Genomic DNA, 15,654 nt, shown 5'->3' on the forward strand with positions numbered 1-15,654 from the left:
ATCAGGCAGGTCATCAGGCAGAAAGGAGAGGCAGGCACAGCGGGGCAGGGGGCAAAACTGCAAAAGGGCCAGGACCAACCTGTCATTACTGGCTTCGTCTTCCAGGTGAAGGAAGCCCCAACTTCCTGCTGGCCTGATGCTTTTACCCCACAGGATGGGCCCATATGCTTAACAGTTGTTCCACAGATGAGTCAATCCTGAAGAGTGTGGGTGACGCTCCACAAGCAGGTTTCCTTTAGGAATGCTCCTTCCAGAGCATCACCCACACAGGACCAGTCCCCATCACCAGCACAGGATAGACCCTCCCACCAGAAAATTCAATTCAAATTTCATGGAAAGAAGAGATCCAAAGGACTGGGAACTTTGGTTCTGTGTCTCTCAGCTGTGAGCCTGAAGTGACTGTCAACAGACATTTGCAACACAGCAGGAGAGTCTTTTCTTCATTCTTGGGTAGCACACCTAAAATAGTTCTTCGGCTCTGAATCAGAACATCTGGTGCTGAATCAAACATTTCCCTCTTTTAAGAAAAAATAAATAAAAATGCCCAATACCAATTTATCCTAACTAGGAAGTGCAGTCATACATGGTGGTACCCCTAGGACAAAGTTGTAGTTTCTGCAAACCATTTAAGGAGAAATTGGGGGGATTGCATGAAGGGAGGTGTTGTGGAACAACCTGCCAGCTGAATTTTTTTCATGGAGTGGGTGACAGTGACATCTCGTGGCTGCCAGCTGCTATTGTTTTTCCTCCTTCACAGCAGAGCAGGAAGCAGACATACTCTCCTCACTCATCATCACGCAACACGGTCATGAAGCCAACCAAAATGAGGCCAAAACTTTAAGAGCCAGTTGGGAATTTATTTATTTTCAAAGCTGCTGGAACTCTAGCAAATGCCACTGGGGGCAGAAATGCTAGGCTCTGGCTGTGCTTGGTTTTCTTTCAAAAAGTCACAGTTTAGGGAAACAGTTGGAAGAGTCAGGATGCATTCAGACACAGGGAATGTTGCTTTAGCTTTCCTGATACAATGCCAGTGCTTCTTTCCCATTTTCTCATGCTCCTTTCATACTGCAGTACCTGCTGTGTTACAGAACTATTGCTTTCCGAGCAATACACTGACACGGCGTGCTAAATTTTGCACACATCAGCCTGTTTCGTGTGCTGCAGAAATGAACATCGTTGGACAATATTTCCACTCCCTCACCCTTTCCGCATGTGCATGCTTTGGTTCTACCACGAGCCCCCCACGAAAATGGCAGGGAAGAACTGTATGCTAGTATACCACCCCAAATTTTGTCATTTCCATTCATGGTTTTCTGGTTTGCAGATGTAAACTTCCACTATGTTCCACTAGCGTTCCAAAAAGTGACTTATACATTACACGCAAACTCAAATATGCTACAGAAAGTAACAGGGAAAAGTTACTGTGTTTTGTGTGAATGCAGCCAGAGTTAGGCCGAAAGAGAGTGACTGGCCAAATACCTCCTGGCAGGCTTTATGGCTGAGCAAACTTTGGAAGGAGGGGGATATTCTTACGATTTCCCTTCCACTGACTGTTTATGTTCTTTTGACATTGCGACTTTTGGACAAACAAACAGGCATGGTCTTTTAAAATAAAATTGCCAAACAGCTCTTTTAAAATAAAATGTGCACGCAGGGATTTGGAAATCAAATGAATGTGCAGACATCTGAAGATAAAAGCAGCCTTGCTTCCAGATGAAAGTTCTATCTTCCCAGTGGTCAACTGGATGCATCTGGAAAGCAACTGGACTTTCACATTGAACGGTCCCTTCACAAACATCTGAAATTCTACTGATGCCCCCCAGCAACTGGTCATTGATTCTTGAGGTTACATAATTCCCTTCCAAAGCTATGTAAGTTGGTGGTCTTCACTTAGGGTTGCCATATGTCCAGAATTTCCCGGACATAGCCAGTATTCGGTCCTCGTAAACAGCATCTGGGCGGAAATCACTTTAATGTCCAGGAAATTCCGGATGTAAGGCAGTCCATGTCAGAAATTCTACTTCACTGTATTGTCTGGCAGCAGCTTCCAGAAGTTAATTATACTTTGTGTCACTTATGTAGGATGACCAGGTTTTGTGGTGACCCCATACCCCAATCAACATGGTCAATGGTCAGGAATGATGGGTGTGTAGTCTACAAACATTTGGAGGGGCACAGCTGCCCTGTCCCCACACAATGATAAGAAGTAGTTTCTTACAGCCAGTGTGGTGTAGTGGTTAAGAGCGGTAGACTCGTAATCTGGTGAACCGGGTTCGCTTCCCCACTCCTCCACATGCAGCTGCTGGGTGACCTTGGGCTAGTCACACTTCTCTGAAGTCTCTCAGCCCCACTCACCTCACAGAGTGTTTGTTGTGGGGGAGGAAGGGAAAGGAGATTGTTAGCCGCTTTGAGACTCCTTAGGGTAGTGATAAAGCAGGATATCAAATCCAAAACTCTTCTTCTTCTTTAGTCTAACCCAGCAGTGGGAACCTTTGGTCTTCCAGATGTTGCTCAGCTGCAACTCCCACCAGCCCTAGCAAGAATGGCCAGAGATGGTAGTTGTTGTTCAGTAGCATCTGGAGGTCCAAATGTTCCCAACATGTGGTCTAATCTGAATTTACTGACCATCAGCTATATTAGATGGCTTAGGAAATGGAAAAAAATGTTCTCTAACCATCAGTGACCTAATCCCTCTTTTTTAAAGGGGTGTGTGTCCTCAAATCCTTCCTTTTCTTACACCCCCAGATGTAAATCTGTTGCTAAAGTCCTTTATCACTAGCTCCTGGTTAAGGAAGAAGATTGCCCTCCAGAGCCACGGACATGGCATAGCAGAACATTTCTGGTCTCTAAAGCACAATTGCACAAAATTAAACTAGGAGAAGCAAAGTTAATCTGATTATTGCACATTTAAAAACCACTCAAACACCCAATTAATCATTGTTGCTTTGGGTGGGGATTTGTCACAAAATTATTCCTTCCCTTCCCTCTTGGCATGTTCGTGCAAAATAGCACACTTCTCTTAATGACTGGGTGAAGGATGAAGTGCCAATGCCAAAAAGGGCCTTTTTTGTAAATTCTGCTGATTGCAGTAGTGCATGGTTGGCATTCAGGATGTCCCCCTCACACATACATCAGGCTTCACAAAAACAACAACAGCAAGTTGTGCTTAGTATGGAGGAAAAGGTTCTGCAAGAAGCTTATGAAATGTGCCTTTAGTAGTCCAGGATTCTCCCCAAAGTGTCTCAAAACCAACTTGAAGTAGGATTGAAGGAATATTTCTAGGGATCCTACAGCAATTGTGGCCTTCACAGTTGATATATCATCACTTGCGAATAGCTCCTTCTTTGATTCTCCTGCATCTTCTGCGGGCCCATTTGGAGAAAGTAATATTGCTCTGGAAAATGTTTAAAGCATTTATTACAGTTCTTCAGCAGAAATGCCAGTTGAGTGCTCACGTAATGACAACTGCAGACCTAGAATGTTTTCTTCCAGCTGGTTGAAGTCAGCAGAGAGATAATCAAAGTTCAATAAATAATTATTTTTTTGAAAAAGAAAGAAAATATTCTCTTCCCTTAAGAGTTTTCCCTGATATTGTGAACAGAGCAGAGGAGATGGAAGGATGTCTACCCTTGTGAAAGATCTGAATTCCATCAGTTCTTGAGCAACGGAGAAAGGGCATTCTACTTGATGAAATTCTTAATTGTCCACCTTTGTCCTGTGCAGCTTCGAAGAATAAGATCCATACCTGACATGCCTTTATTCTCAACTTCCAAACAGCGGCCGGTCCCTTTGTTTAGAATTGCACCGTTCTGAAAAAGAAAGGGGAAAGAAATCAATGTATGGAACCATCAGTAGGGATATTGGAGAATCCCAACAACAACTACAAATAAACAGAGATTTGAATTGTAAGTGTTGACTTATCCTATTTCTGGAACAGTAAGCAATCCAATGCATATGATTGGTACACACTGTTTGTTGTTGCGTCCAGTTTGCAAACAACACATGATGGATTACATCAACCTAACCTTAAATATCTGTGTCATGTGTCTTTATTTCCACTGGGGGGAGGCGGGAACTCGCCATGCAACCATCCATTTGCACTGCACTTCCTTTACATGGAAATGAACGAGGAGGAATAATGCAAGTCATGTTATTTCACCATGAGATGAATAATGTAGTTTTTTTCACAGGAGATGAACTGCAGCAGAACAGAAACAGAGCTGCATGTAACAAATATAGGGCAGAACGGGAAAGGATGTCCGTTAGCTATCAGTCTAACTTAAAACACACACCCCATATGTGAAGCGGGTGGTGCTGTGGTCTAAACCAATGAGCCTCCTGGGCTTGCTAATTGGAAGGTCGGCGATTTGAATCCCCATGACAGGGTGAGCTCCTGTTGCTCTGCCCCAGCTTCTGCCAACCTAGCTGTTCGAAAGCACACCAGTGCAAGTAGATAAATAGGTACGGGAAGGTAAATGGCATTTCTGTGCACTCTGTCACTCATCACATTGTCCCATTGCACCAGAAGCAGTTTAGTCCTGCTGGCCACATGACCCGGAAAGCTGTCTGTGGACAAATGCCAGCTCCCTCGGCCTGAAGCGAGATGAGCGCCACACCCCACAGTCACCTTTGACTGGACTCAACCATCCAGGGGTCATTTACCTACCTACCTATTACCACCCCCATTGGGAGACCCAGAGGGCACATTCAGTGGTCTCAGAATCCCAACTGGAGGACAAGCAAAGAAATTTCTTCCACTTAGCTGGCTGGCACCCAGGCTGGGAGCACTCCATGCTGCAACTCTTTGTTGTTAGGGCTCATGTCTAATGTATCTGCTTTGGAGATTTGGCTTGAGCAGGAATGCTTGGTATGAAAATATACCTAGATGTCTGTTGAAGTATGAACCGGATTCCACTAAATTCTTGTGCTTAGTGGGAGCCAATCCAAGGCATCTCACTGGCTGCCCCTGTATGTCCCCCACACTCCAAACTGGCTTTACGGGGTTCAGAAGAACCCTCAAAACAGCACACAGGGGAGGAGAAGGGAGGTTGTTTCATCAGGCATGCTGATGGAACCATCACCTCAGCATGATGCCCTGTGACACTCTCTGCAAAATGATGGAAGTCACAAACCTGTATGAAACTCCAGCGCTTATGGAGACTGCTCTTGACCTTTTCACAGTCCAGGAGTTGTGGGAATCGGTTTTTCATATTATCCACCAAGCAGCGGGTATCAGGCAGGAGTGTCGTGGTCCCAAGAGCACCCAAGTGAAGATACCCTTCTTTGGTGTAGCGGGCAAGCTGGATGGGAATAGGTGGAGAGGGAAAAGAGGCTGGGTTAGAGTCATGAATCTTATCTACTTCAGTCCCCATATGTCTTAACCCCTGGTTTCTCCCTGAAGCTCACACAGATTTCCTATGCTCACAACAGCCCTGTGAAGCAAGTTCAGGGGAGGGACAGAGAGCACCTTGAGGGGGAATCTGAACCCAGTACTGCACTAGCCTAAGGCCAACACCCTAGTCAGGACATAATACCATACTGAAAAAAAGAGAAAGGACTGGCAGCAGGAGGGAAGGGGTCTGCTTTATCCTCTCTCTAGAGCAGGAGCTGGAAACATTTTTCAGAGAAGGGGCCACATTCCTGTCTGGGAAAGCTTCTCACAGCCAGATGTCTGTGGTGGGAGAGACCAGAGGCAAAAGCAGGCAGAACAATGAATGTAATGTTGACCGTTGTTCAGAAGCCTAGCTGCCACTCCCACCCACAGCTCTCTCTAGTCTCCATCCAGGCAAGCAGGGGATGTTATCATGGCTGAAGGAGACATTCCAGTCAGGCCAACTCTAGGGGGCCAAGGTGTCTTTGGCCCCCTCAGTATTTGGCCTCTTGTGCATTACGTGTGCATGATGTCACACACCACAGCTTCAGCACCCGGCTACACCAGAGGGCTCAGCCTCCTCTAGAGGACACAACATTGTGCACCGGCCTGGGCAATGTCAGGAGGTGCTGTGGGGACTGGCGTGGCCTGGTGCAGGGTCACACTGTCCTGCACAGTATTGGGAGGCACTGCGGAGACTAGCACAGCCTAGCAGAAGGCTGCACCAGCCTATGCAGTATTGAGAGCTTTGTGTGATGTCACACACAAATGGAACACGCCAGGCCCCCTCAATCTTGGGGGCAACCTGGCACCTCTGCCGCCAGTCAAAAATACTTGAGGCACAAATTAGGGTCAGCGAGCGGTGGGGCCCAGAGAGAGTTCTGGGAGCTAGACAGAGGGGCCTGGAGAGTGTCACAAGGCCCACAAAGTCTGAGGTTTCCCACTCTTGTCCTAACGATGGGAAAAAAAGAGCTACTTGATTGAAGAAACTGGTGGGTTGTTGTTTTTGCAACTATACCCCAGTAATTTTTGTCCTTGGAGTGATGTGGACTGGGAAGCTCAAAAATGTGGAAACTCCCCAGCCCCCTCCCTAAAGGTCTGGGTCCATTTCCAGATGGGTCTGACTCACTTTGAGCTAGACCAAATTCACACTTTAACATTTAGATCAGGGTTCAAATTGTGTGGTCCTCCCCACCTGTTTTTCCTCCAAGAAAGAAAACTTCACCTTTCCTTGGGAAAAGTGACTACAGGTAGGAAGGGGTCCTACATAGGATAGGCCCCACAAAGTCTCTTTATTCACCCCCCCCCAAGCTTTTAGTCTTTTCTTTTTATTAGGAAAGTTATGGGACGACTGTCAAGGAAGAGGGAGCCACACCTCTTACTAAGCTACAAAGAATTCTAGGAATTCTTTTATCATTTTTCTTGGTTTCAGATTTGGCCACATGGGGCAGATGTACATTGCAAATTCCCCTGAATTCAGATAGCTGCTGAGATCACATAACAGTTAGCTCGTGTGTATTCTAACCTGTGGCCCCCAACCATGGCACGGATACAGGATGGCTGTGTGGTTCTCCTGTGGTCCTTGATCAAGACAGACATCTTTCACCTTGTTGTTGCGCAGCTGTAATGAAGGCAAAAGACTAATCACTGCATAGATCATTGAAGAATAATCACTCATAATGCTGTGTACAGAGATGCACAAAGGCAAACACATAAAACTGCTTTGGGACTTTGGTAGGCATCTCAGAATTTGGGCTTGTCCTGTTCATGAGCGTGCTGCACATCTTGAGTGTGTGGTGACTGAGCCAAAACCAATGCAAATGGATAGTGGATCAGGACTGCAGATCATATGGTCTAATAAAGCCTGGAACAGACTACTGCTCCATAGCTCCAATTGCTGCCAAAACAGTGGAGATCCTTAAAGGAACAGAATAATAGAATTATAGTATCGTAGAGCAGGAAGGAACCCCAAGGTTATGTAGTGCAATGCAGAAATCTCCACTAAAGCATCCCTGACAGATGGTCATACATCCTCTGCTTAAAAATCTCCATTGAAGGAAAGTCCACAACCTCCTGAGGGAATCCATTCCACTGTCAAAAAGTTCCTCCTGTCATAAAGTTCTTCCTGATGTTTAGTCGGAATCTCCTTTCTTGTAACTTGAAGCTATTGGTTCAAGTCCTGCCTTCCAGAGCAGGAGAAAACCGGCCTGCTCCATCTTCCATGTGACAGCCCTTAAGATATTTGAAGATGGCTATTTTATCTCTTCTGTTCCAGAATAAACATACCCAGCTCCCTCAACATTCCTCATAAAGCTTGGTTTCCAGACCCTTGGTCATTTTGGTTACCCTCCTCTTCACATGTTCCAGCTTGTCAACATCCTTACTAAATTGTGGTGGCCAGAACTGGACACAGTATTCCAGGTGTGGTCTGTCCAACTCAGAATAGAGCTGAACTATTGCTTCCCTTGATCTGGACACTATACTTCTGTTGATGCAGCCTGGAATAGCATTAGTTTTTTTGCTGCTGCATCACACTGTTGACATGCTAAGCTTGTGGTCCACTAAGACCCCTAGATCCTTTTCACATGTATTACTAGTACATGAATAATTCACCAGCAGGCTGGTACTCGATCACCTCTGAGCAGTTCCTGACTTCTGTTTTTGCAGGAAGGCAATGGGGACATGGAGGCCCTTTAGGGAATTCTGGTTCAAGATGTGCTGCCTATGGGGGTCCCAGTTCAGAGGGCTGTGTACCAAGGGGCTTCTGGTTGTTCCTCTTTATTAGGGATGCAAGAATGGATTATTTTCCATTCCACTCAGTATTTGACACATGCAGCACTGTCTTCATTCTGCTGCAGTCCATCTTCCACTCAAGGCTACACTTATCGTCTTGCTGTCTGCAATTAATTATGTAAATTACATTATCATTGCATTATTCCATCCCATTCAGTCAATGCAAAATGGAGTGAAAATGCAATCAATTATGTATCATTTGTGGACTGAAAGCAACGGCACTGGATTTATTTCCACTGTAGCCATGGAACAAACATGTGAACATTGGCAATTGTTACTCCCATTTCCATTTTTGTTGAAATTCACTGAAAATCCAACTCCTAATCTGGTTGGATCTTTCTCATATACCTGCCAAGCAACTTGGCTGTGGCTTCCCACTTATCTTACAGGACATTGATGATTTCATTTTTTTTTTTAAATTGTCTTGGAATAATGCTTACAAGCACCAACAATGAATTCCAATTACAGCATAGTTAAAAGAATGATCAAGATTTTCCTCCCCCCCCCCCGCCCACAAACACACCTTTAAAACATTAGTTGACACAAATGTGGTTGCAATCCTAATCATGTCCACTCAGAAGTCCTACTGAATTAAGTGGTCTTACTCACAGGTAGGTGTGGCTAGGACAGCAGCCTTAGTTGCCTTGGAATCATTGACATGGGTACCAACAATGGTACCCGTGTAAATCATGCTTCTAAGTAAGAGACAACAGGTGGAGAAGGTACCTAGATCTCTCTTTAGAGCAGTGTTTCCCAAACTTTTTTGGGCAACGGCACACCTGTTTACTGAAAAAAATCTCGCGGCACACCACCATTAAAGCCCCGCCCCGTGACGTCAGCGCGCAGCGTCACGCCGGGAGGGACGCACGAAAGTGAAAGTTTTTTCCCTCCCCCTTGCCGGGGAACCTCCAAGCTTTGGGGGTGGGAGGAGGCAGCAGAGCGAGGGACTGAGGGACGGCGGCAACTGAGGCGGCGGCGGCTGTTGTGGTGGTGGCGGCGATAGCGGGCGGAGGAGGGGGCGGCGGCGGGGCTTGAGGAGCCGTTGCCGGGAGTTGCTGCTGCTGTTGTTGCTGCTGCTGCCCGGACATGCCGGCCTCCTCCTCCTCCGCTGTCTCGCGCTCCTCCCTTTTGCACGCGCTGCCCCGCTGCTCGGCACCACCACCGCGGAGCCGCCCCCGGCTCGACGCGGATCCTCGCCGCCGCCGCCTCTCACCGCCCGACTCGCCCGCCTCCCTCCCACGGCACACCAGCCAATGTCTCACGGCACAGTAGTGTGCCGCGGAACACCGGTTGGGAAACACTGCTTTAGAGTATTGGGAGAGCAGAACCGGATGCAGAAACCAGACTGGAGGGAGCGCATAGCATGTTGCAAGTTTCTAAAGGTGAAGCATAGGTGGGAAATTGGATGGTACCTCCCTGTACTCTCACCTCCCTGTTGTCTTTCCTATTTTCCTGTCTCTCTCCACCACCTTCTTTTTTAATACAAATTTTATTTTTGCATCTTCTATTTAACATAAACAAGCAAATTAAATACATAGATATATAATCCCTTTTGACTCCCTTCCCCTATTGTGGATCTTAATATAATGATTCCCTCCTCTGCATCTATTTCATGGATGATTTCAGCCCCATTTGAAATTGTAAGTGAGAGGATTTGAATTTTCACAAAAACCACATTGTGTTATTTGGACATAAAATCCTAAGTGATGGTTTGCATTTGGAATGCACTGTCAATGGGAAATGATTTATGGGTTGAGTTAGTTTTGTCTCTTTCCTTAAAAATGAGAGCATCACCGTCTTCCTGAGCAAACAGCATTAGTGGCAGGATAGGTGGTTCAAACACTTCTAAAGGATGGGTTTCCCTGGCAATTTCCCAGGTGTAACAGAGAGTTTATCTGAGGTGCAATTAAATTCACTGTAACTGAAATATGGGGTGAATGCAATTAGATCAAGTAATGCCCACAATCCACCTGATCCCCTCCAATCTGAAAGCAAGGAATATGGCAAAAGATTATTGTGACCAGCCAAGATAATTCTAAGAATGGTCTTAAGAGAGTTAGGCACTTTCAGAAATCCCCCATAGATCTCATTAAAAATATTGGAAACAAACAGAAACATGTATTCAACGTGAATCCCTAGAATGGGTTCAGTGTCGTGCTTTCCTCTCCTAATTACCTCTCCATATGCGATGGTGTTATTGTATCTTCTCATTTCTGGGTAGACGTGGTCTAAGTACCATTGGAAGTTCTTGCACTTCAAGCTTTTTCTGAGTGCTTTTCGCTCTGAAACATCTCCGATATCAATTCCAGGATTCTGAAAGAAATACATTATTGGTCCTCAAAAGATTGGCGTGAGGGCCCCAGTATGGCATTTTGGAATGTAATTCAGTGGCTGTCTGATTCACACTGGGAACTAATTTGAACCCTAATTTAGAAAAATCAAAGCTTCATGCCATCCCATGTCTTTTTGTCTTTTTGTCACGACTTAGTGAAATCTGAAGTCATAGTAACAGCTCCTGAATGAACAACACTTGCCAAATTCCAGACAAATAGGTGTGCAGAGTTTTGTGCTAGGCACCTGCAAGAATGGAACATTCTGAGTGGGACATGTTTTTAATGGAACCGTCTAGGTTGTTCTTGTTCTTGTTGTTTGCATAAGTGCTTGAAATTTGCAAGCATGGCAGTCATTCATTTTTAAAATGGTTTGAATCTGAGTTATAAAGTATTTAATGCTGCCAGTATGTTGTCCTTTGTCATTAATTGTTGTTTTTTAATTATGATTACATATTTTGCCTTTTTGTTTTTTTGTTGCAAGCTACCTGGGGATGTTTATTGATGGGCAGCTATTTAAATTTAATAAGTAATAGTAATGAGGATCAGGTTATATGAACTCCCAACCTACTGATGCCCAATTAGCCCTATACAAAAAGGGTTTAGGACCAGGATATCTACAATATAAACTCCTCCCATATAATACTATATGCAATGAATTAGTATCTATTTGGTGCATCTGACAGGAGCATGGGACAGGGGCCTTTTTAGCTGTTATCCATAGATTGTGGAACCAGTAGCATAGTGGTGGGGACCGGGGGGCTGTTGCCCTGGTCACACAGTTGGGGTGTTTGTGCAAAACAGGCAACCCCCCACAGAGATCCCCATGATGGTTCTCATGAGTGAACCTATGTAACTGTACCTCCAGTGGAAGGTTCCACGCAATGTACACATGGGACTTGTAGTCATCCATCCACACCTCGGCCACCCGCAATGCGTTCCTCTTTGTGTAAAAGCCAATGTTATTGTTGTAAGGTTTCTTCTTGCGCTCAATATGGGCAACTCGAGAGCAGGGCAGGACTTCCATGCTGCCACCGCAAAGCCATACCTAGAGAGGGAGAGGGAGAGAAAATGGGAGACAGACAAGGAGTATGTGGAAGCCAGGGAAACCAAGGCAACATCTATGACCAGCTGCTTCACAAGAGGATCATATCTTATGTTCACCTGGTGCCTTCATTAGATATCTTTAGGTGCCAGGAGAAAACATTCCTCTCCATCAGGCCTTTGGCTGATTTGACTTAGATCCAAATGTGAAGTATGTATACCACTTTGAGTCCATTGGAAGAAAGGTGAAATAAATCCTCACCATCATCATTTTGATGGCTCTACCTTGAGTCCCATCTACACTATACATTTATAGCCTCTATACATTTAACAGTCATGGCTTCCCTCAAATAATTCTGGGAATCATAGTTTGTTAAGGGTGCTGAGAGTTGTTAGGAGGATCCCCTCCCCCAATTCCCCTCACAGACCTCCAATTGCCAGTATAATGATGATGATGATGATGATGATGATGATGATAATCTATACCCCATTTTCCCCCTGATGAGGCACAGGGCAGCTTACAGATAAACACAAGAATTGCTAAAAACATAGAGGAAATAAACAATCATTAAAAATAATAATTAAGCATTGATAAAATTAAAGTGTCCCTCGAGAAGGAGAATTTATGGGTAAACCACTCCAAGAATTGTAGTTCTGTGTGGGGAGTAGGTATCATGGTGCTTTACATGTGTAGTGCAGATTGGGCCCAAAACACAGAAGAAAAGTATTTGTTCACCCAGGCCATTACTTATCCTAATAAACAGTCAGCCCCCGGTCTGAATCATCAGAGCACTAGGAGGTAATTATATGCCATTATAGTTGATAACAGCAATGGGGATGTAAGAACACTTTTACAGTAATTTTTCTTTTGGGGGGTGGATATGGAAAAACTTGCTTCATTTAATTACACAGTTGGAAAAGACCATCGTGTCAAACCCTGCTCGGTGCAGCGTTTCACTACCGCATCCTTGAAAGGTGGTCATCCACGCATTGCTGACAAACCTCTCATGAGGGAAAGGATCCCACTTCCAGAGACAATCTGTTCCACTGCTAAACAACTCATACCAGTAGAAATATGCCTATGAATACCAGTTGCTGGCAATTCCAAATGGGCAGAGCGCTGGTGAACTCAGGTTGCCAAATAGGCAACTCATAAAGCCCATATAGCAGAGGGAGGAAGCCAACTCCCTCCGCATCCCAGTTGGCCCAAGGACCCAGCTGAACCTTCCCCAGCAACTCCCCAGGGAAAAACCATTCAGAGTCTTCTTTCCGGGGGCAGTTGGGGTTGGGCAAATTTGCTCCCACTTGAAGGTGGAAGTAATGTTGTGGCTAAGAACACCAGAGAACTCTGAATGAAAACAGAAATGTGAGCAGACATTGAATACATTCAGCATTTGTTTTTGGTGCTTTAGGTCTGCAAGAAATATGTAACTGATTACAGCCCCACCCCCACCCCCCATTTGCATTGCATTTAAATAAATGTTTCTCAAACTTGGGTCTCCAGCTGTTGTTGGATTACAACTGCCTAACTAGCAGGACCTGCAGACCAACAACAGCTTGGGTTTGAGAAGCACTGATTTAAATGAATGGGGTGGTATAAAGAAAACATAACTTGAGTAATTCATGTAATTTACGTAATTTTGTCACAGCAGAGAGTGAGGTGAATAATATACTTTTTGCAAGAAGATGAATTGCCGAGGGACAGAAACAGTACTGTATTCCACAGGGCTGAATGGAAAGCAATGTTTTCTTACCTGTCCAATTGTGGCATCTTGTCAACAGTAAAAAGCCTACCCAATAGGAATTGCATCCTTTGTTACTACACAGGAGCAATTCCTAGTGAGACTCTAGATCAGTGTTTCCCAAACTTGGGTCTCCAGCTGTTTGGGTCTCCATCATCCCTAGCTAGCAAGACCAGTGGTCAGGGATGATGGGAATTGCAGTCTGAAAACAGCTGGAAACCCAAGTTTGCAAAACATAGCTCTAGCCTGAGACATTTCACCATCCACCAACAGATAGCAAGAGGGGAAAATGTGGGGAAGTTTCTTAAAAGTTCACTGGGAAGTCTCAATCCCCATGCAGCTATGTTTTAATCTCACTCATAGCCACCCAAACAAAGAAGTCTGTGTCTTCTCTGATGCCTCAGCAGCGGTGAGTCTACTTGGTCACCAAAGCAGAAGGCAGGAGCTCATGGGAGTTGTAGCTTGAAACATCTTGAGGGCATCAGCTTGAGGAAAGTTGGTGCATACAATACTGAGCTAGATGGACTCTGTACAAAGCAACTTCAAACACCCCTAGCAGTTAAATGAAAAGGGGTGGGGACTCACACCTTGAGATGAAACCTATTAATCTCTAATCCAGCTCTGGCCAGAGACCCTTAACATGCAGTGAAAGGAGAGCTATGATTTCCAGCTGAGTGAAAGTACTCTTAACAAGTAAGAATTCAATTAGAGGGTTGGAATTGGGTTTTTCTGTTCACCCGAATGCAGATGGCACCTCAATTTCTGCTCACACTTAACCGAGTGGAAAGAAGGAGCCTTAAATCCCAGGATCCTGAAAGCCAATCTAATTTTCTATAGACCCCATGTTCACCTACTGCTTCAAGAGAAAGGGCAGTGTCAATCTATTAGTCAGTCTATCAGCTCTGATGATGAGAGAATGAATGCGGTATTTAAAGCTGAACATGATGGAAAAAATGATTAGAAGGACAGGGAATTGAGAGCAAGACATGACTGAAATAACAGGAGGTTACGGTGAGCAGAATTATCTCAAGCGGGAGTTCTCTCTGTACCGTGCGGAATCTGTCCCCCCCCCCTCTCTCTCTCACACACACCTTGTTATCAGTTATGTCATTTCTGGATGTTTTTTGTGTTACAAGACTGGTTCTAAAATCTATTTATTTCCTGCTGAATGTATATAAAAACTAGCCAACTGTACAATGGTGAAACGTACATGTGTTGCTTTGCCTGCTTTTGCCTGTCATGACCCCAATATCCAGCACTGAACTGGAAACAGAGATGGAGCACCAAATGGGGAGTCAGAGCATGTTCAGGGCTCGGAGCTGATAATGGAAGAGAGGGAGACCATTGCACCTGAGGTGACTAGACAAGAACTAGGCCCTCATGAACATCTTTCCCTGAACATGAAGAACCAGGTGCCTCCCACCATGAATCAGGAGGTTAGCAGCACCAGAAGGGAGCCTATGGAGCAAATAATGGTTGGCCCTTTAAGGCACTGAAGTCCTCTCAAGGGTTTGGATCCTGGAGGAGGTAGGCTGGAGACAGACATAGAAGGCTTCAATCTATCCCCAATCATTGCAGGAGAAAGCTTCTCACTTGGAGCTGTCCATGGTCCAGCAACCTTCAACCAGCCTCACTGTTTTCCCTGTGGGTTCCAGGACTAGACCAGAAAATGACATTGCCTCTGGCCCCACCCATTTGCCTAGATGGTTAATGCAGTCCTTGGCCTGAAAAAGTTCAGCACACCTACTGTAAGATACAAAGTCATGCATCCACCACCTCTCTGTACAAGACTTAGTATACTCAATAGGAAACCTCTAAACTGGATTGTGGCCTATTCTTGCAAATGAATTCTCAACAGAACCCGTTTATTGTATGTAAGTTTCTAGTGCACTGGAGATAGTGGATTCTGAGTTCACTTTTTGGACACCCTGCAATAGACAATTACCAGACCACAAAGTTTGGCCTATGCCCTTGGTAACTTCCCTGGGTTGTGGTTCTTCTTCTTCTTCTTCTTCTTTCCAATCAGAAGAGGGGGAAGAGCTGTAGCTCAGTGGTAGAGTATCTGTCTTGCATGCCAAAGGTCCAAGGTTCAATCCTCCGGAAACCCACTGCTAGTCCATGTGGGTAATACTGAGCTAGATGGGCCAGGGATCTGACTCAGTATAAGACAGCTTCCCATGTTCCTGTGTTCTGATATCTAGGCTATCAGTGTTGCTGCTTATGCAGCTATAGTGGCGCCAATTCTTCCCAGGAGAAAAATCAGCAGAAACAGGATTATCCCAAGGTTTTCAAAAGTTCAGAAAGCTATTTGGGTGGGGAGGGGACTCTCAGGGACACCCCCCCCTACTGCAGTAGAGTTGAAACAGTGGTGCAT

The 15,654-nt window shown here is 45.2% G+C and overlaps 1 protein-coding gene across 1 annotated transcript in view; it reads right to left on the bottom strand.

Annotated features, from left to right (window-relative positions):
• Window positions 1–836: 836 nt before the first annotated feature.
• Window positions 837–15,654, bottom strand: part of GALNT17 (polypeptide N-acetylgalactosaminyltransferase 17) — a 115,846-nt gene continuing 101,028 nt past the window's right edge. The window contains exons 7-11 of the mRNA XM_082201243.1: window positions 11,357–11,542; window positions 10,340–10,477; window positions 6,897–6,992; window positions 5,133–5,300; window positions 837–3,809 (exon numbers count right to left, since the gene is read on the bottom strand). Of these exons, the coding sequence (XP_082057369.1) occupies window positions 3,681–3,809; window positions 5,133–5,300; window positions 6,897–6,992; window positions 10,340–10,477; window positions 11,357–11,542 (717 nt within the window). The 3' untranslated portion in view covers window positions 837–3,680. The remainder of the gene's footprint in view (window positions 3,810–5,132; window positions 5,301–6,896; window positions 6,993–10,339; window positions 10,478–11,356; window positions 11,543–15,654) is intronic.

The sequence above is a fragment of the Podarcis vaucheri genome (genome assembly GCF_965113315.1).
Source record: "Podarcis vaucheri genome assembly, chromosome: 15".
Taxonomy (NCBI): domain Eukaryota; kingdom Metazoa; phylum Chordata; class Lepidosauria; order Squamata; family Lacertidae; genus Podarcis; species Podarcis vaucheri.